The sequence below is a fragment of the Lagenorhynchus albirostris genome, chromosome 2 (assembly GCF_949774975.1).
Source record: "Lagenorhynchus albirostris chromosome 2, mLagAlb1.1, whole genome shotgun sequence".
NCBI lineage: Eukaryota > Metazoa > Chordata > Mammalia > Artiodactyla > Delphinidae > Lagenorhynchus > Lagenorhynchus albirostris.
This window is the reverse complement of record NC_083096.1, coordinates 25,903,971-25,925,730: the sequence shown is the minus strand read 5'-3', so window position 1 is coordinate 25,925,730 and position 21,760 is coordinate 25,903,971. Positions and strand designations below refer to the sequence as shown.

Sequence of the window (21,760 nt, the reverse complement as noted above, 5' to 3'; positions counted from 1 at the left end):
TTGGCCCTGAGGCATGTGGGATCCTAGCTCCCCGACCAGGGATCGAACCTGCATCCCCGGCATTGGTAGGTGAAGTCTTAACCACTGGACCACCAGGGAAGTCCCTAAGCAGCATACTTCTAAATAACTCACGAATCGAAGAAGAAATCATAAGGGGAATTAGAAAATATTTTTCCCTGAACAATGATGAAGATATGGTGTGTCAAACTTTGTGTCATGCAGGTAAAGCAGCACTTAGGGGACAGTTTAGCACTTTAAGTGTTTATATTAGAAAAGACAAAAAGATCTAAAAGTAATTATCTAAATTCTCATCTTAAGAAACCGGAAAAAGAAGAGCAACATAAACCCAATATAAATAGAAGGAAGAAAATTATAAAGAGCAGAAATCAGTGAAATACAAGATGAACAGAGAAAATCACGGAAAGCAAAATACTGGTCTTTTCAAATACAACTAATAAACTTATAGCTAAGGACATTAAGATACAAATTACCAATGTCAAGATTAAAGGAAAGCACAGGGAGCTATCTATACTCAATATCTTGTAATAACCTATAATGGAGAAGAATCTGAAAAAGAGTATATATATATATATATCTATCACTTTTCTATATACCTGAAACTAACACAACATTGTAAATCAACTATACTTCAATAAAAATTTAAAAATAATCTTTCAATTTAATTATGAAGTTTCCCTTCTACGAATTCTTAATAGTATGAGATCTGTAGTCACTGATCCCTGCTTCTTGAAGCAAAAATTAAAGAGTAACTTCTGTGTAAAAACAAAAAAAAAGATAAAGGAGGGGTTATCATTATCTTTCAAACATTTTAAGAGGATAATAAGGAAACATTATGAAAAACTTTATGGCAATAAATCTGGCAACTTAGATAACTGGACCGATTCCCTGACAGATAAAAATTACCAAAACTGACCCAAGAAAAACTGGAGAATTTGAATAGTCTCATATCAATTACCAAAATTAAGTTTATAATTAAAAATTTCCCACAAAGAAAGCTAGAGATTCAGATGACTTCACTGGTGAATTCTCTCAAACATTTATAGAAGTAGTACCAATTCTATACAAAAATCCTTCTGAAAATATTATATGAAAGAACACTTTTCCAACTCATTTTCTGAGGCTAGTATTACTCTGATACCAAAACCAGACAATCATATTACAAGAAAAGAAAACTATAGACCTTATTAACATAGATGCAAAAAGTCCTTAATAAAATTTTACCAAATCAATTTCAACAATATGTTAAAAAGGGTAATACATCTTGAGCAGGTGGCGTTTATCCCAGAAATTTAAGGTTGGCTTAACATCAATCAATGTAATTTACTACATTAACAGGACGAAGTAGATAAACCATATGATCATTTCAATAAATACAGAAAAAAACACTGAAAAAATTCAACACCCATTGAAGATAAAAATATCCAGCAAACTAAGAATAAAAGGAAGCTTCTCAACCTGGCTGAGGGCATCTACAAAAAAACCTAAGGCTAACATCTTACTCAGTGGTGAAAGCTCAATGCTTTTAACCTAAAATCAGGAATGTCTATGTTCATCACTCCTATTCATCATAGTACTTGAAGTCTTAGCCAGTGCAACAAGACAAGAAACAATAAAAAATACACAGTTTGGAAAATAAGAAGTAAAACTGTCTTTATTTCAAACAACATGATTGTTCATCTAGAAGATCCTAAGAAATTTACTAAAAGCCATTAGAACTAATATATGAATTTAGCCAGGTCACAGGCTACAAAGTCAACATACAAAATTAATTATATTTCTATAAACTAGAAATTAACAATTAGAAAAATGAAGTTAAGCAAGCAGTTCCATTTACAATAGCATAAAAAGTGAAATAATGAAATTTAACAAAGGCGAGACATATACACTGAAAACAGCAAACATTATAGAGGGAAATTAAGATCTAAATAAATGCATAGATATACCTGTTTGTGAATTAGAAAGCTCGATATTTTTAAGATGGCAGTTCTTCTCAGATTGATCTATAGATTCAGTACATTTTCAGCCAAATCACAGCAAGCTTTTTGAAGAAATTTACAAGCTGACTCTAAAATTTGAATGGAAAAGTGAAAGACCTAGAACAACTGAAATAATTTTGACAAGAAAGGGCAAAGTTGGACTTACACTACCTCATTGCAAGATTTACATGAAGCTGCAGTAATCAAGACAGTATTTTATGTGTACGCATATTGTGTGGTATTGTGCACGGTGTGATATTGTGTACACTGGTCTGATTGCTGTGGCTAGGACTTCCAATATTATGTTGAATAAAAGTGGCAAGGGTAGGCATTCTTGTCTTGTTCCTGATCTTAGAAGAAATACTTTCAGCTTTTTACCATTGAGTATGATATTAGCTGTGGGTTTGTCGTATATGGCCTTTCTTATGTTGAGGTATATTCCCTCTATACCCATTTTATTGAAAGTTTGTATCATAAATGGATGTTGAATTTTGTCAAAAGCTTTTTCTGCATCTATTGAGATGATGATATGATTTTTATTCTTCAGTTTTTTAATGTGGTGTTTCAAATTGAAAATTGATTGATTTGCAAATATTGAACCATCCTTGCATCCCTGGGATAAATCCCACTTGATCATGGTGTATGATCCTTTTAATGTATTGTTAATTTGGTTTGCTGACATTTTGTTGAGAATTTTTGTGTCTATGTTCATTAGTGATACTGGCATGTGATTTTCTCTTTTTGTGGTGTCTTTGTCTGGTTATGGTATTAGGGTGATTCTGTCCTCATGGAATGTTCCTTTCTATTCAATTTTTTTGGAATAGTTTGAGAAGGATAAATGTTAACTCCTCTTCAAATGTTTTGTAGAATTCACCCGTGAACCTTCTGATCCTGGACTTTTGTTTGTTGGGAGTTTTTAAATTACTGATTCGATTTCATTACTGGTAATTGGTCTGTTCATATTTTCTATTTCTTCCTGATTCAGTCTTGGGAGATTGTATGTTTCTAGGAATTTATCCATTTTTTCTAGATTGTTTATTTTATTGGTATAAAACTCTAATCTCTCGTGATCATTTGTATTTCTGTGTGCAGTTGTAACTTCTCTTTCATTTCTGATTTTATTTATTTGGGCCCTCTCTTTTTTGTTGTTTTTTTGTTTTTGGTTTTTTGGGTTTTTTTGCAGTACGCGGGCCTCTCACTGTTGTGGCCTCTCCCATTGCGGAGCACAGGCTCCAGACGCGCAGGCCCAGCAGCCATGGCTCACGGGCCCAGCCACTCCGCGGCATGGGGATCTTCCCGGACCGGGGCACGAACCCGTGTCCCCTGCATCGGCAGGCGGACTCTCAACCACTGCGCCACCAGGGAAGCCCTCTCGTTTTTTCTTGATGAGTCTGGCTAAAGGTTTATCAATTTTGTTTATCTTTTCAAAGAACCAGCTTTTAGTTTCATTGATTTTTTTTAAGTCTATTTCATTTATTTCTGCTCTGGTCTTTATGATTTCTTTCCTTCTACTAACTTGGAGTTTTGTTTGTTCTTCTTTCTCTAGTTGATTTAGGTGTAAGGTTAGGTTGCTTATTTGAGATTTTTCTTGTTTCCTAAGGTAACCTTGTATCAGTATAAACTTACCTCTTGGAACTGCTTTTGCTGAGCCCATAGGTTTTGGATCATCATGTTTTCACTTTCATTTGTCTCTAGGTATTTTTTAATTCCTCTTTGATTTCTTCAGTGATCCACTGGTTGATTAGTAGCATATTGTTTAGCCTCCATATGTTTGTGTTTTTTTGCAGATTTTTTCTTGTAATTGATTTCTAGCCTCATAGCATTGTGGTTGGAAAAGATGCTTGATATGATTTCAATTTTTGTAAATTTACCAAGGCTTGTTTTGTGGCCTAGCATGTGCTCTATCCTGGAGAATGTTCCATGTGCCCTTGAAAAGAATGTATTCTGCTGCTTTTGGGTGGAAAGCTCTATAAATATCAATTAAGTCCATTTGGTCTTATGTGTTATTTAAGGTCTGTATTTCCTTATTGATTTTCTGTCTAGATGATCTGTCCATTGATGAAAGTGGGGTGTTAATGTCCCATACTATTGTATTACTTTTGATTTCTCTTTTTATGTCTGTTAATATTTGCTTTATGTATTTAGGTGCTCCTGTGTTTGGTGAATATATATTTACAGTTGTTATATCTTCTTGTTGGGTTGATCCTTTTATCATTATACAATGTCCTTCTTTGTCTCTTGTTATAGTCTCTTCATTTTGCTTAATTCTCTTTGTTTATTTCTATGTATTAGGTAGGCCAGTTTTGTTTCCCAATCTTGGAGTAGTGGCCTTATGTAGGAGAGTCCCATGGGGCCCCGCAGCACACTCCCCTCTGGTCACCAGAGCTATATGCCCCCTCTGTGGGCTGTGTGTGCCCTTCTGTTGTGGCAGGGCTGACTACTGTGGGCATGCTGGTAAGCGGGACTGGTCCCCAGCCCAGTTGGCTGCAAGACCCTGCCTCCTGCAGTGGCTGTGGTCCTGCTGGAGGGTGGGGTAGGCTTCCCATGTGGTTGGCTGAGCAGCCTGGTGAGGGGAGGCAACCACTGCCGGCCCACTGGAGGGCAGGGCTTGGTCCATCGAGGCTGTCTGTATGGCCTGGGGAGGGGCGTTAGGGAGGGGCTGCTGCCAGCTCACTGGTGGGTGGATAAGCCCCCAGCACGAATATGCTAGAGGGAGGATTCCACATGGCACTTGCCAGTGCTGGTGTCATTGTGGTAGAAGCAGCTCCCAGAAATGGCTGCTGCCAGTGTCTTCATCCCTTGGAGGTCCAGCTGCTTCCTGCCTCTTTGGGAGGCTCTCCAAGATTAGCAAGTAGGTCTGACCCAGGCTTCTTTCAAACTACTGCCTGCGTGCTAGGGCTCGGAGTGTGTGAGATTTTATGTGTGCCCTTTAAGAGTGGAGTCTCTGTTTCCTACAGCCCTCCAGCTCTCTTATACACAAAGTCAGACATTCTGGGGGCTCATCTTCTGGTGCAGGACCGCTGAGCTAGGGAGCCCAACATGGGGCTTGAACCTTTTGCTCCTTGGGGGGAACCTCTGCAATTGTGAGTATCCTCCTATTTGTGGGCTACCTACCTAGGGGTATGGGTTCTGGCAATACAGTGTCTCCAGCCCTCCTACCTGTCTTGTTATGGTTACTTCTTTATATCTTTAGTTGTGAAAAGTCTTTCCTGATAGTCTTCAAATAATTCTCATAGGGAGCTGCTTTGTAAGTAGTTGTAATTTTGGTGTGCCTGTGGGAAGGTGTGAGCTTAGGGTCTTCCTACTCTGCCATCTTGGCCACACCCCCAATCCATCACCTTAATACAATCCTTGTTAGTATTTCAGTGCGCTTCCTCCCATATTATTTTCCTGTACATGGTTTTAACATGACAGTAATCTTATAGTACAGTTCGGTATATATAGTTTTGAGCCTTGCTTTTTTCCCTAATATATCACAACGATTTTCCATGTTATTACAAAAATTTCATTATTTAAAAAAATACATGCTGATTAAAATTGGACAAGAAAAAAGTAGGGGAGTCTCTCTTGTATCCATCACTCAAACACAACTAGAATATTTTACCTTTTTTACTCAATATTACATCAAGATGATTCTTCCATACTATTATCTAATTTTTAAAAAGTAACATTTTAAGAAGGAAATCCTGTCATATACAATAACATGAATGAAACTTGGAGATATTATGATATGTGAAAATGCTAGTCACAAAAAAGACAAATACTTCATGATTCCACAGACATGAGATATCTAAAGTAGTCAAACTCTTAGAAACAGAAAGTCTAGGGACTTCCCTGTGGTCCAGTGGCTAAGACTCCATGTTCCCAATGCAGGGGGCCCGGGTTCGATCCCTGGTCAAGGAACTAGATCCCACATGCCACAACTAAGTGTTCGCGTACTGCATCTAAAGATCCCGCGTGCCGCAACGAAGATCCCACATGCCACAACGAAGACCTAGCACGGTCAAATAAATAAATTAATTAAATAAATAAGTATTTAAAAAACCCAGAAGGTCTGTTGTTGAAGATACATAGAGAGTTTGAGTAAAATTGCTTCATAAAATATAAAAACAGCGATATTTTTGAATTAACATGTTGTTATAAATGTGATTTTAAATATATCTGTGGACCTAATAAAGTTTATACAGTATTTGCATATTTATTGTGCTAACCAAATCTCAACCCAGGTTAGAGCTTTTCCTCCAGTCTTATTGCAACACAATTTTAAACAATTGCTTTTGATATAAATGGGTAGGGGATAAACTTAGTGGTAATTGCTTCAATACTTACTGCCTCCGTCAAATAGGAGAGGGCTCTACTAGGAGTAGGGAGGGACACCCAATGCCTCCATGGAAAGAAAATGAAACTGAAGGGTGTGAAACAGTTAGTGTAGCTGGAGCCTCTTACCCTCCCCACCCCAACCCTGCCCTGAGGATAAAATGGGGAAATTAATGGCTTGACAGCCACTGAACTCCTCCCATCACTTCAAATTATAGAAAATTACAGTTGGAAGGGACCTTATTGATTACATGGTTTAGCCACCTGTTGATTCTTAGACTCTGATAGTCCAGCCAAAAGATGATTCAGTCTTTTTTGATACTTCCAGTACTAAGAAAGAGACTTATAACCCAAAAGAAATACATATCCCAATTTTTACACAACAGCCTCTGGAATGTTTGGAGAAAATAATTTTTCTAAAGTAGGTAGCTTTAAGATTTTTTATTTGTAAAGATAATATAATTGGCAAGTGCCAATGAATTTTTGTTATTATTTTATTCTATCCAAAGTAGAGAAATATTTTCTAAATTGTATTTGTGTTTTGGTTTTGAAACATGATTTATGTCCAAATTTGTATATGTGGTATTCAAGTCGAACTTGAAGTATCTCCTTATCTCCTTGTTTTTATATTTTTTACTATAAGTAGTTTTAAAAAATCATATGTGTATCATATTTGGTGACCTGGAGCTAGATGAAATGTAGGCACTTTATAAACCATCTTAACTACTGGTATCATCTTGCTTTCTTGAAGCATGAAATAGTTCAGTTTATTGACTGATTGTATGTCACTGGGGAGAAATGAATTTTCACTGTGTTTTATTATACCTATCAGTGAGTTCAGCATTAAAATAATGCTTTAATGAGAAAAGAGGTGGCCTGATGATTTCACTGTGGGAATGGGAGAAAGAACCCTGGGCTATGATCCCATCAGAACACCTGACCGACTTTGAGGACCAAGATAGGCACTTCACTTCCCTGTGCCCGAATTTCCTCAGAAGCAAAACAGATTAAGAAAATTGACTTTTACCAAAGTAGAGTGAGAAACAGTATTTGCCTCATGCTTTGAGACTTAGATAAATGTTGCTTTTTTAAAAAAAATCCCACAGTATTTACATATTTATTGAGACTTCTCTGTATTGGGCACAAGGATGCAAAGAGACTATGGACTGTCTGAAGGCACTGTGCTAGCCTTGTGCAGGGGGCCCCTTTGTGTGGCAAGGAAGCAGTGTCTTCAGGTTGCCTCTATCACCATAGTTCTTTAGAGGAGGAGAAGCCAGGTGTATCAGGGCGGACACCTGCTGGCAGGCTATTAAGATGAATTCACAGGATGGTACTTGAAGGCTAAGCTGAGGATCTTCCTGCAAAGAGGTTTTATTTCCTTTGCATTCATAAATGCTACTGAGGTTACTTTCTAATTATTACCTCCTTTCAAGCTCATAAGCCTTTCTCTTAGATGAAACAGACTAGATTATAACTTACTTTGCCTCATTCATGTTTGTAGTAACAAGATATATTTGCTTTGTTTGTTTTTGTCTTTTGAAGAGGAGGGAGGTGTTTGGTGGCTGTCTATTATTCTCCCTCTCCTATCAGTCCAAGAAGCATGTAGGGGAACAGCAAAGGTGGAGACATCACTGCTGCTAACCCACATACCCTGTCCTCTAGGCAGGGATCCAGGGCTCAAGGGACAAGATATTAGCCTAGCAGTTTAATACATTCACGTCACGTTCCATGTGACATTTTACAGATAGGAGGCAAGATCAAACTTCTGTAAAAAGTTAGGTCCATATGGTGGGTCATGGAGGATGTGTCTAAAATTTTAGCACCAGAGATTGATTCTTTTAGGAGAAGGTATCATTGCGTAATATAGAATCAGAAGTGTGTACACTGTTGATTAAAATAATGATAATCGGGCTTCCCTGGTGGCACAGTGGTTGAGAATCTGCCTGCTAATGCAGGGGACACGGGTTCGAGCCCTGGTCTGGGAGGATCCCACATGCCGCGGAGCAACTAGGCCCGTGAGCCACAACTACTGAGCCTGCACGTCTGGAGCCTGTGCTCCGCAATAAGAGAGGCCGCGATAGTGAGAGGCCTGTGCACTGTGATGAAGAGTGGCCCCCGCTTGCCCCAACTAGAGAAAGCCCTCACACAGAAACGAAGACCCAACACAGCAAAAATAAATAAATTAATAAACTCCTACCCCCAACATAAAAAAAAAAATAATGATAATCATAATAATTCAAGGCTCACAAAGAACCTTTATGTCATATCTCATGTAAGGTTCACAACAATGTGCATGTGTGTGTGTTTGTGTGTGTGTGTATAAAGTTTGCTAGAGCTGCTGTAACAAAGTACCACAAACAGTGGCTTAAACAACAGAAGTTTATTGTCTCACAGTTCTGGAGGTTAGAAGTACAGAATTAAGTTGTTGGCAGGGTTGGTTCCTTCCGTTGGCTATGAGAGAAGGATCTGTTCCAGGCCTTTTTCCTTGGCTTGTAGATGGCTTGTCTTCATGTTCACATGACGTTCTCCCTGTGTGCATGTCTCTTGTCCAAATTTCTCCTTTTTATAATGACGTCAGTCATATTTGATTAGGGCCTACCCTAATGACCTCATTTTAACTTGATTACCTCAGGGAGTACCCTCTCTCCAAATAAGTCACATTCCGAGGTACTAGGGGTTAGGACTCCAACATATGAATTTTGGGAAGATACAACTCAACCCATAACTCTACCTATCTCTCTCTCTATATATATACAATATACTATAAAGAATGGTTCAATATCTGATATATTTCTATTAAATCTTAAAGACATTTTAATATGTGGATTTAAATAATCATTGAGCCATCATTGCATAACATTTCTAGAAAGTGTTTTTGTCCTGTCTTACTCATGGCCTCATAAAGTTAACTAGTTTGTCCAGAAATAATAGAAACACCAGAAATAATAGAAACACCTCTTATCCTCCCTCTACCCACTCATTTCCAGATTGCCAGGAGTGGTATTCTACCCTACTCTTCTTGTTTCTCTTTTATGGTAGAGGAACGTACCAGGTTTTTTTAAAATGCCTTTTATTTTTTATTTATTTTTTTAAACTTAACTTATTTATTTTTACTTTTTGGCCATGCTGCACAGCTTGTAAGATCTTAGTTCCCTGACCAGGAATTGGACCCAGGCCCTCGGCAGTGAGAGCACAGAGTCCTAACCACTGGACCGCCAGGGAATTTCCTAAAATGCCTTTTAGAAAACCAGTGGAATCCAAATAAAGCATAAATAACAATGTGTCAGTATTGGTTCATTAGTTGTGACAATGAACCAAGCGTAGTTGTCCCATGGTAAGGAAAGGGTAAACAATAGAGGAAACTGGGGCGGGGCGGGGTGGGGTGGGGTATATGGGAACTCTCTACTATCTTTTCAAGTTTTCTGTAAATCTAAAACTATTCAAAAATAAATTTATTTGAAGAATATAAAACTTTTTATACTAGAAAGTAGTATATAGTATATATTATATAGTACATTAATGCTGTATTTAGAAATATCATATAATTGTATTGTTTTTATGCCATTGCTTGTACGTCTTTTAGTACAAAAGAACAGATTAGTTGTGGCCTCTAGAGGACAGTGTTGAGTCATAGAAAGATTTTCACAATCTGCCCAAGTTGAAGATGGACTTACACATTTTTTCTTCTTCCTTTTTTTAACCCCAAGGTCCCTGTTTGTTCATTATCCCTCTTTAAAAAAAAAAAAAAAAAAAAAAAAAGCTAAGGAAAATGTATGCCTCATCTGCTATCCTGATTTATTGGAGATTTGCTTTAACTTATTATTTTTGTGGAGTTTTCGGTCTACACAGATCTATCAGGCCAGAATGACCTGCAACATTTTCACCCATGTTCAGAGCACCAAGGGCTTGTGGAAGTTGTGCAGGAGTGTGGCGATGAGGGGGGAAGCATTATGAGGGACATAGTATGTGTTTGTGAATTCTCATGTGATGGAGAGAGTGCTATAGAGTTGAACTCCCTTTAGAAAAACTAAAAACAGTTTGTAGATTAATGAAGATGCTCAAAATTAAAGAAGAGCTTTGATCTTTCAAGGTCAAGACTGTTTGCTCTGCAGTGGTTTGTTGGGGGTAAGGAAAGGGAAACAAACCATTGCTCTAGCTTCTGGAACAGATTTCTGGATTAATTAGAATAGAAACTCAACATTTTAATTTAAAAATTATCCCTCCGGAGGCAGTCTCATGAGACTGACATTTTATTTTTAAGAGGCTTGTGGGGTTGGGAGTTACAGAGTGCTACTCAAGCACATTGGAGCCATATGAACCTTAATTTGCAAAAAGCTTGCCTTGGATCTAGAGGCAGCTGAAAATAATTGTTCATGTATTGGTGGGCTCAGAAGTTCTGAAACACGTCATTCTGTCATTAGATGGATGACATTTTTTGCTGATAGTGGAGTCCAAGGGCTTCACTCATACTAGGTAAGAATCTAGTATAAACATTCAAAAATAGTTGTCATTTGATGACAGTGTGTTCCGCTTAGCAGCACCTATAGATATCTTATCTTTTGCTCAAAGAATAAATCTTTAAAAATCTCCACTGTTGAACTGGGATGTGTGAGCCTTTTAATAGAATTTTTGAAAGGGAGTGGAAAATTTACAGCCCCTTATAAATAGCGTGACATGAAAGTTAAAATCAATAGTGTATTGGTAGCCACACCATCAAAGTTGAACCTTGTGGGCATGAGTCTTCCTCATTCTCATCTAATGGTGCTGGGTACCAAAAATTCTTTCTTAGGTGTTGTCTTCTCTTAATTAGTGGTGATATAACAATGTTCCACAGGCCATCTGGTTATTTAATAAATATTACAAGGATTTGATAGATATTTTAGTCCTTGAGATTGAGATTGGTCCCCTAACCTGGTCTCTAACCCAGTGTTCCTTATCTCAGGGAAGAACATTACTCCATCCCGTTTGTGCAAGTCAGAATCCTGGGAGTTGTCCTTGACTCCTCTTTTTTTCTTATCCTTGCACATAATAGATGCTGTGCCAGGTTTTATTGGTTTTACTTCTTAAATATTTCTTGAAAGCACCCACTTCTCTCTCCATGGCCACCACTCTAATCCAAGCCCTTGTCATATCTGCTTAGACTACAGCAGAAGCTGCCTCACCTACAACCAATGTGAGCTTTCAGACACACATCTATGAGACCTTCAGTGATTTAGGGTAGCAGTGTCTTAGGATAATAACCAAAGTCACTTTCAAGGATGGTAACGCCCTGCACGTTCTGGTCCCTGTTTCTCTCTCCAGCCTCATCTGAAAACAGTCTCCTCCTTTCTCCCTGTGCTCAAGCTTCCTGGCCTCCAGTGCATCCCACAGGGTCTTGTAATTTCGTCTACCTGGGACTGTCTTCCCTGCTGTCTTTGTCTGATTGTCTTCTACCCTCCTTTATAAATCACTTCAAGTGTGATTTCTTCATGAATGCCTTTCCTGATGATTTGGCCCAGAAAAGTTTTCTTTATTCTATGCTCCTTTACTTCATTGTACTTAACATAAACTTATAATTAGACACTCAGCTTTGTTGTTTGTTGATGGATATATGTCTCTACTACCAGCATATAAATTCTGTCAGTGGAGACCATGCCCAAGTATGCTCACTATCAAATCCCCAGCACTTGACACAGTGCTTGGAAAAAAGTAGTTGTTCAATACATTTGTTGAATGAATAAGTGGCTTTTGGTTTTTTGTGGGGTTTTTTTTGCGGTATGCGGGCCTCTCACTGCTGTGGCCTCTCCCGTTGCGGAGCACAGGCTCCGGACGCACAGGCTCAGCGGCCATGGCTCACGGGCCCAGCCGCTCCGTGGCATGTGGGATCTTCCCGGACCGGGGCATGAACCCGCGTCCCCTGCATCAGCAGGCGGACTCTCAACCACTGCGCCACCAGGGAAGCCCTAAGTGGCTATTTTTTATTGAATGTTTAGGTGGAAGAAGAAGAACCCACTGGATACATTCGATTTGAAAAATTTCTTCCAGTGATGACTGAAGTACTACTGGAAAGAAGGTAAGAAAATAAGTGCAATTGTTAAGGTAAGGTAATGATTGGACTTGCATTAATTTCAAAACACTTGGCTTTTTCACTTTATATGTTATACTCAATCGATATTTATCATAGGATAACTTCCTTCTAATTTTTCTCTATACTTCTGAACTGCTGGTTGGTATGTGCTCCGAAGTATCAACCACTTCAGTATTAATCTAATAAGGAAAGTGTAAGTAAAGGGCAAATAAGCTGCAAAAAGCATAAATCAACAACATTCTTATTATCTTCTGTTTTGAATTATCAATGATAAATAAGAATTAACTCTAATTATTTTTCTAGAGAAAGTGTAGCATTAGCTTACCATGGTTGGTTTACTGTAGAAATTTTGTTCCCAAATAAACAAAAATAACAAAAGTCACTTTCATGGATGGTAACGCCCTGCACGTTCTGGTCCCTGTTTCTCTCTCCAGCATCATCTGAAAACATTCTCCTCCTTTCTCCCTATGCTCCAGCCTCCTGGCCTCCAATGCATCCCACAGGGTCTTAGTGCATGTAATTTCATCTACCTGGGAGGAGATAATAATGTGAACAAGTTTTGTTCGGATTATTTTCCACAATAATGAAAAAGCTAATAGATAACATCAAACATGCCAGTGATTTTTAACTAAGTATTCCTTGTGGCTGTGGAGTACTTTCAACTTTATTATCTAGATACCCAAAAATATTTCAGTGAGGGAAGTATTATTAAATATCCTAGTATGTTAGCAGCTTTTTTTTTTAATGTGATCATTTGTTATGTAGAGACTGAGCTAAATACTGTGGCATTTACTCCTTTTATTGCATAATTAGATACAGACCAATTCCAGAAGATATCCTTCATCGAGCTTTTGAGGTGTGTAAATTCCAGATTTTATATATATATTTATATTTACATGAAAAATTCATCATGCAGAATTTATTCACCAAACAAAAAATATAATATCTATCTTTTCTTTTCCCTTAGGTGTTAGATCCAGCTAAACGTGGGTTTCTTTCTAAGGAAGAATTGATCAAGTATATGACTGAAGTAGGTGAGAGTGATTTATTACTTACCTTATAACTAACTTATTTAAGTGATTAATAATTTAAAAACAATTAGGCAAAAATTCTAGGGGATACTTTAAAATCAGTCATTCCAGTTAAAAGGAGTTATTTACTCTTCTTATTATTTTGGTTTTGGTGTGGTTTCTGTTTTGTAGGGGGTAAGAAAACAAAGAGTAAGTTAAGGGGAGATGGATTATTGCCTTATAGGATTTTGTAAAGTATAATGATACTTCTATAAATTGAAGTCATTCCATTCACTTAGAGTATTTCCAGAATAAAGGGTATGCCACCAGGAAAACATGAACTATCAATCACTATAAATCAATGCTTGTTACTAGATTGAAGATTTGAGTTGGAGTCTATAAAAATTCCTTTTATAAAAACTTTTCAGTTGGCGAAGTTAGGGATAATACAGCCTCAAATAAATATGAATTCACATAAAATTTTTCAGTTTTTTATGCTAATGGTACCATATATATTTGCTTTGCACTTGAACTGTACACACATGCAGGCACACACACATATACATACATATATATGCACACCTATATATGCCAACATATTTCCTTTAGGAATTCTCTCTGCTTAAGCTGATGTGTAAATTTGTTTTCCCTGAATGTCAGTAGCCTAATGGACGTTCTTTTGAAGCCATTCTCATATTGGTCACTTCCCCTCTTCCTATATAAAGTTAGAGCTCCGTCTCTGTTCAGTTCACTAGTTCATAGATGAGTCCTGAATGATTCAGAGTTGCTAATCACTTGAGACAATCAGAAGTGCAGGGAATTTTGAGTCGGGAAGATTAAGACTGCATCTCCACGTGCCACTGATTGGACCATTTTTGACCTGATCCACCATTAGGTGAGAATACAGGGGGTGAGAGTAAGGGTGGCATGATCGTTGTAACTGCCATCCAAAAACTCATGACCTTGTTAAAATTATCTTAGGGGCTAACTTTGATGGAAGTGTTATATTTCAAAGCACCAACCTAGGAATTACTTTAAGGGAAGTAAATCCTAGGTTATGTTAGGCAATATGGATTTCGTCAAAACAGCCAAAACAGTTCAATGTCATTAGTATGACATGCCCACTGTGTAGGTGAGGGATACTAAGCACAGCGAGAGGTAATGATACTAAAATCGGCTCCCTTTCTCAAGGAAATTATAGTCTTATTGGAGGAAATAAAACCAACGTATAAAACAATTCAAAATATAAGACAGTAGAAAAATGTGAGTATCAGAAGATCAATGTGGGCTGGACCAGCCTGGAAAGCTTGGTCTGGGAAGACTTAAAGAGAAAATAGGTTTGTTGAGATGGTAGAATTACCTGGGGGGGTTATTGAGAGCAGGGGTAAAATCTTCCGCATTGTAGCACCTCCCACGCATAGTAAGTCTCAGCAAATATTGGTTGAATTAACGAATGAGTGAGGAGATGAATGTAGAATGGGTGAAGGGGCTGATGATGGGGAGACATAGATTGATAGAAAGTATGAACAAAAACTGGGAGGTGGGAATGAGCACGATATTTCGGGAGCCTGTGAGAAGACAGGGCCCACAGGGTCTTGTTGGCAAACGGTAGGAAATGAATCTAGGCCGATTGACTGGGATTAGATTGCAGAGGCCGGGGCTCAGGAGAATTCATCCTACGGGCAATGGAGAAGCATTGTAGGGTTCTGAGCAGGTGAATCACACAATGCAAGAGAGATTGTGGGAAGGTTAATCTGGTGTTGGTAGGTTTGTGAGATGAGCGAGAAAGAGGAGAGACTGGGGAGACCAGTTAGGAGGCTAGTTCAGCATTTTGAAGGGCTGTATCTGGCAGTGGCAATGGGAATGGAAAGAAGGGATTGATACAATAGGACTGTCTACAGAAGGCTCCACAGGTCATGATGAGTGACAGAGTGCCGGGGACAAAGATGGGAGCTGAGTCAAAAGTAACAAGGCTTTGGCCTGGACGACGGGTATTACGGTAATGCTACTGACTGAAATAGAGCAATCAGAAACAGACTGCAGTGGATACAGAGACAGTGCAACTTTTCACAGTGTCCACAGAATATTAATCACTTTGAGAATATGCATTCTAAATGCCCAGGATATCGTATGGTGAACATAATAAATCACATAGAATCAAGTTCCTGCAAGATAGAAGTCCTCATGTGTCCAGGTATGTGTATTGTGTCAGACAGCGTTTAGCAGCAGGGAAGATCTTGAAAAAAACTTTTTGAACAAACACATATTGCTGCCTATGTGCCAGGCAATGTTCTAAGTGCTATTCAAATAATAACACTTAATTCTCATAACAAGCCTATGAGATAGGTAGTATTATTATCATCTGCGTTTTACAGACAGGAAAACTGAGACACAGAGAGGTTAAGTGACTTGCCTGGGATCTTAAAGCTAATGAGACAGTAGAGCATTTGAACCCAGGCAGTCTGGCTCCCAAGCTTGTGCTTTTAATCCTTAAGCTATTTTCCTCCCATCCTTAATCAAATACTACGTATCTCTTTCCTTGCCTGCGGAAGCAGTGACCACCTTCCGTATTTTTTTTTTTTTTTTTTTTTTGCGGTACGCGGGCCTCTCACTGTTGTGGCCTCTCCCATTGCGGAGCACAGGCTCCGGACGTGCAGGCCCAGCGGCCGTGGCTCACGGGCCCAGCTGCTCCGCAGCATGTGGGATCTTCCTGGACCGGGGCACGAACCCGTGTCCCCTGCATCGGCAGGCGGACTCTTAACCACTGCGCCACCAGGGAAGCCCACCTTCCGTATTTCACTGTGAGCAAAACCTTGTTCCAAGCAGTCTCGTGTGGTTCCTGGACCTTGAGTTGGACTGCTGGCATGCAGATCCAGTTCCACCACCCACTGGCTGGGGCTGCCTGCCTGTTTTCTTTGTGTGCTGGTGTCCTCAGCTGTAAGTGGGGATAATAGTTCTTACCTCTCATGAGGTGGTTGGGAGATTAACTTAGTTAATATCTGTGAAGCACTAAGATCAGTGCCTGGCACACGGTAATTCTCGATAAATGTTTATTGTCAGTATTCTCATAAGGACTTACATGCCCAGCAAAGTTCATTGCCAGTGGATTTAGTATTTAACAATCAGGTTATAAGAAAGATTCAGAAATTGTCTTTTGGGGCTTCCCTGGTGGCACGGTGGTTAAGAATCCACCTGCCAATGCAGGGGACACGGGTTTGAGCCCTGGTCCAGGAAGATCCCACATGCCGTGGAGCAACTAAGCCTGTGTGCCACAACTACTGAGCCTGCACTCTAGAGCCCGCGAGCCACAACTACTGAGCCTATGAGCCACAACTGCTGAAGCCTGGGCGCCTAGAGCCCGTGCTCTGCAACAAGAGAAGCCACCGCAATGAGAAGCCCACGCGCCGCCACAAAGAGTAGCCCCCGCTCTCAGCAACTAGAGAAAACCCGTGTGCAGCAGCGAAGACCCAATGCAGCTAAAAAATTAAATAAATGAATAAATAAAATTAAAAAAAAGAGAAATTGTCTTTTTAGGCATTCTTTCTTTCCTTAGGACGTAAACATGATTTCAGAAGAACTCAAGCACGTTCCCATTGTTTGGTAATACTATCATCATTGTCATAAAAATCCCCACTTGAATAATTTCTGCATTATTAACTGAATTCCACCTTAGAAAGCGTTGTTTGTAGTGGCAGGTGACAAACTCAGAAATTTACCTGCTTGGATTAAGACTCTTTAGGGGTGAGCTGGCGATTTGGATGTTTCTGTATTTTTGTTTAATATCAGCACAAAGTTCTATCTTAAATAGATGACAGTGTTTCCAGTGTTCTTCCTGAATTTGCTTTTCATCTTGGTGAAACCAATATCCAAGATGGCCTTCAGCTATTACCCGAATCCAGCTAAAGCCCACAGATTTTCTATCCAGCTTGTGGTTTCATTTGACAGCAGCACTGGGCCGAACTATAGCAAAGAGGACTGTTTTGAACTGGCTGATGAATGCATCTGTCACTGGGTGCAGCTGGATCACTAAATTGACCTACCCTGGTTAGAGAATATTCATAGACATTGTCATAGCTTAAACCTCTGTTATCTCTTCTTCAGCATTTCTGCATAGCAACCAGTTAATCCTTTCTTCATACCCTTACTAAATATAGTGATTAGACTCCCTGTAAAACTATGACTTCAGGTTAATCCTTTGGCGATTTTAGTGTTTTAATTTAAGTAAATAAACAACCTTATTTATGATGTTTTCGTGTCCTCCTGCTGTTTTGGCTGAAACCATTGATTCTATAGGTTGCTTGAGATACGATACCTGCAAGGTAAAATAACTCCAGAATTTGCCAGGGGTCCCACAGCATGCTCTTTGAACCTCTGGACTGTCACGATGTGCTGGCTTTATGGCCCCAGGGAGAGTAACTAGAGACACAATGGGGGATGGTGGGGCTCCACGGCAGTTAAGTGGGCTAGTGGAAAGAGAAAAAAAAAATCAGAGGATTGTAAATGATGAGTTTCCCTTCTTGTTCTTCCCAGGTGAGCGTTTTTCTCAGGAGGAAATGGAAGAAATGTTGTCTGCTGCAATTGATCCAGAATCGAATTCAATTCATTACAAGGACTATATAACAATGATGGTGGTAGATGAAAATTAAACACTCTACAGACTTCATTTCTAATTGAAAGATCATTTTAAGAATTGCTTGTCCTTGTTAATTTCACATTTTATTTTATAATTCCTACATATTGCTAATTAATGCCTTGTGACAACTATTTCAAGATATTTTGTTTTTTAAAGGTGATCATAACAGTGTAAAACACAAATTTATTTAGTATGTCTAGCCCTATGGAATGACAAACTGCTAATTATTTTAAAACTATTCTTAAAATATTTAACATAATCCATGGATTGTTACTAATTTTCTACAATTAAATCCAGGTTACTTTCAAATTAATTAAGCTGACAAAATGAAGAATGATTAGAATGACCCAAAGTTTTGCATGTAAAGATCTTGGGTTGGGGCAGAATGACCATAAATTGGAAATGAGTAGTAATGTGATGACAGCTTCTTTTTAAAACAGCGAACACTTCAGCAATCAGAATGTGGAAGGAAAGTCATTGAAGCGGATATTAATAATTAATTTCTTATGAGTGCCAATTATAAATCTCATTTGAGATGATAGTAACTTAGCGTAAAAATTTAAATTTGCTGATCTTGCATATTACCTGCCATTTATGGAATAGCTAAAGGAGTTGAGATAATTGAACCTTGAGCAAAGAAGACTGATTGGAAATTGGTAATGTAAGGAAGTGGCAATTCTCTTGTGGTCTTTAGAATTCTTAACCTATTCAGAATACCTGTCATGAGAATATTGTCCTGAATACTGAGTAAGAAAATTGAGAAATGTTATGGGGTGTAGGAGGCACAGCTGTTGAAAGAGCGGGATAAAGTTATCTGAGCGCAAAGAATCACAATGGAAAAGCAAAGGGGAAAGTAAGATAAAGGAAAATGAATAATCTTCCATAACCTGTGTCATTCTTTCATACACACACACACACACACACACACACACACACACAGTGATCTCTATTTAAAGATGCTTCACCACTACATGTGCCTATATATACATATAAACATTTAATGCTGCTTGTGATTCTTCCTCCTAGGCATGCAGGGGGCTGCTACTTAAGAGACTCTATCATTGTCCATTCATTCATTCATGAAACATTTACTGAGAATTATTAGATAATGTACTAGGAGCTGGAGTTGCACGGTGAATCAGTCCCTAACTAGTCGAGATCACAGTTCAGTGAGGGAGACCTGCAAGTCAATCAGCAACCACATTTCAGACAGGGCACATGCAGGGCCTCTAGTTGCTTTCTGAGTGAAGAGGACGGTGGTAGGTTACAGAGCTTGAGGAGAATGGTAAAATTTGGAAATATCTCTTGTGGGAAATGGGAGAAAGAGTTGAGAAAGAGCCCATGTAAGGATTTCAAGAAATCCTGGAGGATTTTGTTCAGTAACTCGGGCCCACGAGCAAAAATGATGGATTGTTGTATTGATTCAGGGTTAAGGTTTGTCATCTGAGTGAGATGGAGGCAACCAAAGGTCAAGGGAGTAGAGGAATTCACAAGAAAGCAGTTGTAACAATGCTCTCTGGAGTCTGAGTAGTAGAGATACATACAGGTAGGAGTGGGCTCTCAGACCGAGAGGCGGAGGCAGGGCCTCATGGCCTCCAAAGGGGCAAACAGCTGTGCAGGGGGAGCGAGAGATGATGGGCTTTCCTGCCATTCCTGAGTAATTACATGCTTTGCTTGAAATTTGACTTCACTGTGTTTTTAGAGTGTTCCTTCATTCTCCTATGTTATTATTATAATTAATAATAATAGCTAACATCTGGGGACTGCTCACTATGTGCCGGGCACTGATCTGAGTGCTTTTTATATATTAGCTGATTTAATCCTCCCAGCCACCCAGCGATATGGGTCACAGCTATAAGGGGTTGTATTCATCAGTTTGTGCTAGGTAATGCTGTGATACCAAACAACTCGAGCTCAGGGCTTACTACAGTAAGAGTTCTTTTTTGTTCATGTTTTGTGTCACCTGGCGTCGGCTGGGCCTCTGCTTCATGTGTCGTCTTCGTGCAGCTTATCTACTTCCTAAGCAGGGTGACCGTGTGTCTTGGATTACCCAGGGTGGTCGCAGCCTACGTTTGTTGTCCCAGTGTAGTTGTTAATAGATCTCCCTCTTGGAAGTGTCCTGGTTTAAATGATTAATATGGGGTCATCCCATTTGAAAAATAGTGAATAAAAATGATGCTGAGGAATCATCATTTATAGAAGGTTTTATGAAAAGTAACCACAGAAGTGTGGTAATGGGAGGCATTTCTTCCTGCACTGGTGTCCCGAGATTATGCCGGGGTGAGAGCCAAGTGGAGGCCTGATGTGCCACTCACTCCGCCGTGCTTGTTTAGAATCACCACCCAGAGATGAACACGAGCCACATGCCCTTAGGCCAGGGCAGAGAAGTATGAGGCAGGGGGTGTGGTGACCCCCAGAGCTTTAGCAGACAGGTGGCTTATGATAGGCGACACACTGCAGCCGGAAAGGAGGGTGCCAGAGACATGAACACCCTTGAAGGTGGAAGTATACCCAGAGGCATATCATTTAGCAGCAGCGGCCTGCACCAACATGTAGCGTGAAAGCGTGTGCTGGTGCCCAACGCATAAGCCCAGGCACGGACTTGTTCGGAGCCCACAAGGCAGCTCTGACTTGTCTTCTCTAAGCCCGTTACCCTGCGTGACCCTGGTCATACCAGAGAAATGCAGGCTGGTGAATTAGCCCCAGTCACTTCATAAATGGTGATATCATATTCTTTTCTCGGGAAGGATGCCTCAGGATTGGGTACCCCCAAGTCTCACCTTCTAGAATTCTTTCAAAAGTTCTGACTGATGTCAAACTTCACACCCCGTCTCAAGGAAATACTATCTCTTCAGTAGACATAAGAGTTAGCTTTATGGAATATGATTCACTTTAGCACAAATTTGTTTTTATAAGGCCATGAAAAAGTACAACAGGCTTCCCACAGAAATCTCATCTTTATCTCCTAGCTGCAGAATAAATGTAGCATATTTGCAAAAGGAACACTTTTCTTGGGGGCTTCCCTAGTGGTGCAGTGGTTGAGAGTCCGCCTGCTGATGCAGGGGACACGGGTTCGTGCCCCGGTCCGGGAAGATCCCACATGCCGCGGAGTGGCTGGGCCTGTGAGCCATGGCCGCTGGGCCTGCACAAAAAGGAACACTTTTCTTTATACTCTAACAATTTTGATCCATATTTTACCTCTTTTCACTCATCTTAGCCCTCAACATCCAACTTAAATCACAATGGCATTTTCCTGGCAAGAAGAGCGCTTGGTCTCCTGTGTAGATAGTTTGCTTGTCCTTATGACTCTGGGCTTCTGCAAAGCCTGCCATACCAGGCCCTGTGGAAAGATAGGTCCGTTCTCACACGTCTGGGCTGGGGAAGCTGCATGACTCAGGGTCCGGGGTGCAGGCCTGGCAGTCTGGAGATCCTTGCACCCTGACCTAGGCTTTGCTTGTGACTCACTCTGGATCAGGTGCTTCCCTCCTGTGCATCTGTCTGGAAAATAAAGAGCCCAACTCTAGTTCTTCTTCCACCTTCCAAAAGCAGGGCAGATGTAGTCCCCTTTGCATGTACCAAATGTCCAAGTGTCCAACGGTAAGAGATTAAGAAGAATGTCTGAGATGACAGGCTGGTTGGGATTTTCACTGGCAGGATTATTTTCTGTGGAATGAGGTGCATTTAGGGCTTTCTCTCCTTCCTTCCTGCTTTCCTTTCTTTCCCTTTTCTAACTGCT

The 21,760-nt window shown here is 39.8% G+C and overlaps 1 protein-coding gene across 4 annotated transcripts in view; it reads left to right on the top strand.

Moving 5' to 3' along the window:
• EFCAB2 (EF-hand calcium binding domain 2) overlaps positions 1 to 20,216 on the top strand; it is a 112,470-nt gene extending 92,254 nt beyond the window's left edge. For 3 of the 4 annotated variants that reach the window (XM_060128478.1, XM_060128469.1, XM_060128450.1), the window contains 4 exons: positions 12,287 to 12,366; positions 13,195 to 13,237; positions 13,349 to 13,415; positions 17,922 to 20,216. In XM_060128478.1, the coding sequence (XP_059984461.1) occupies positions 12,287 to 12,366; positions 13,195 to 13,237; positions 13,349 to 13,415; positions 17,922 to 18,037 (306 nt within the window). In that variant the 3' untranslated portion in view covers positions 18,038 to 20,216. The remainder of the gene's footprint in view (positions 1 to 12,286; positions 12,367 to 13,194; positions 13,238 to 13,348; positions 13,416 to 17,921) is intronic. The other variant, XM_060128459.1, reaches the window with a different exon arrangement.
• Positions 20,217 to 21,760: the final 1,544 nt, after the last annotated feature.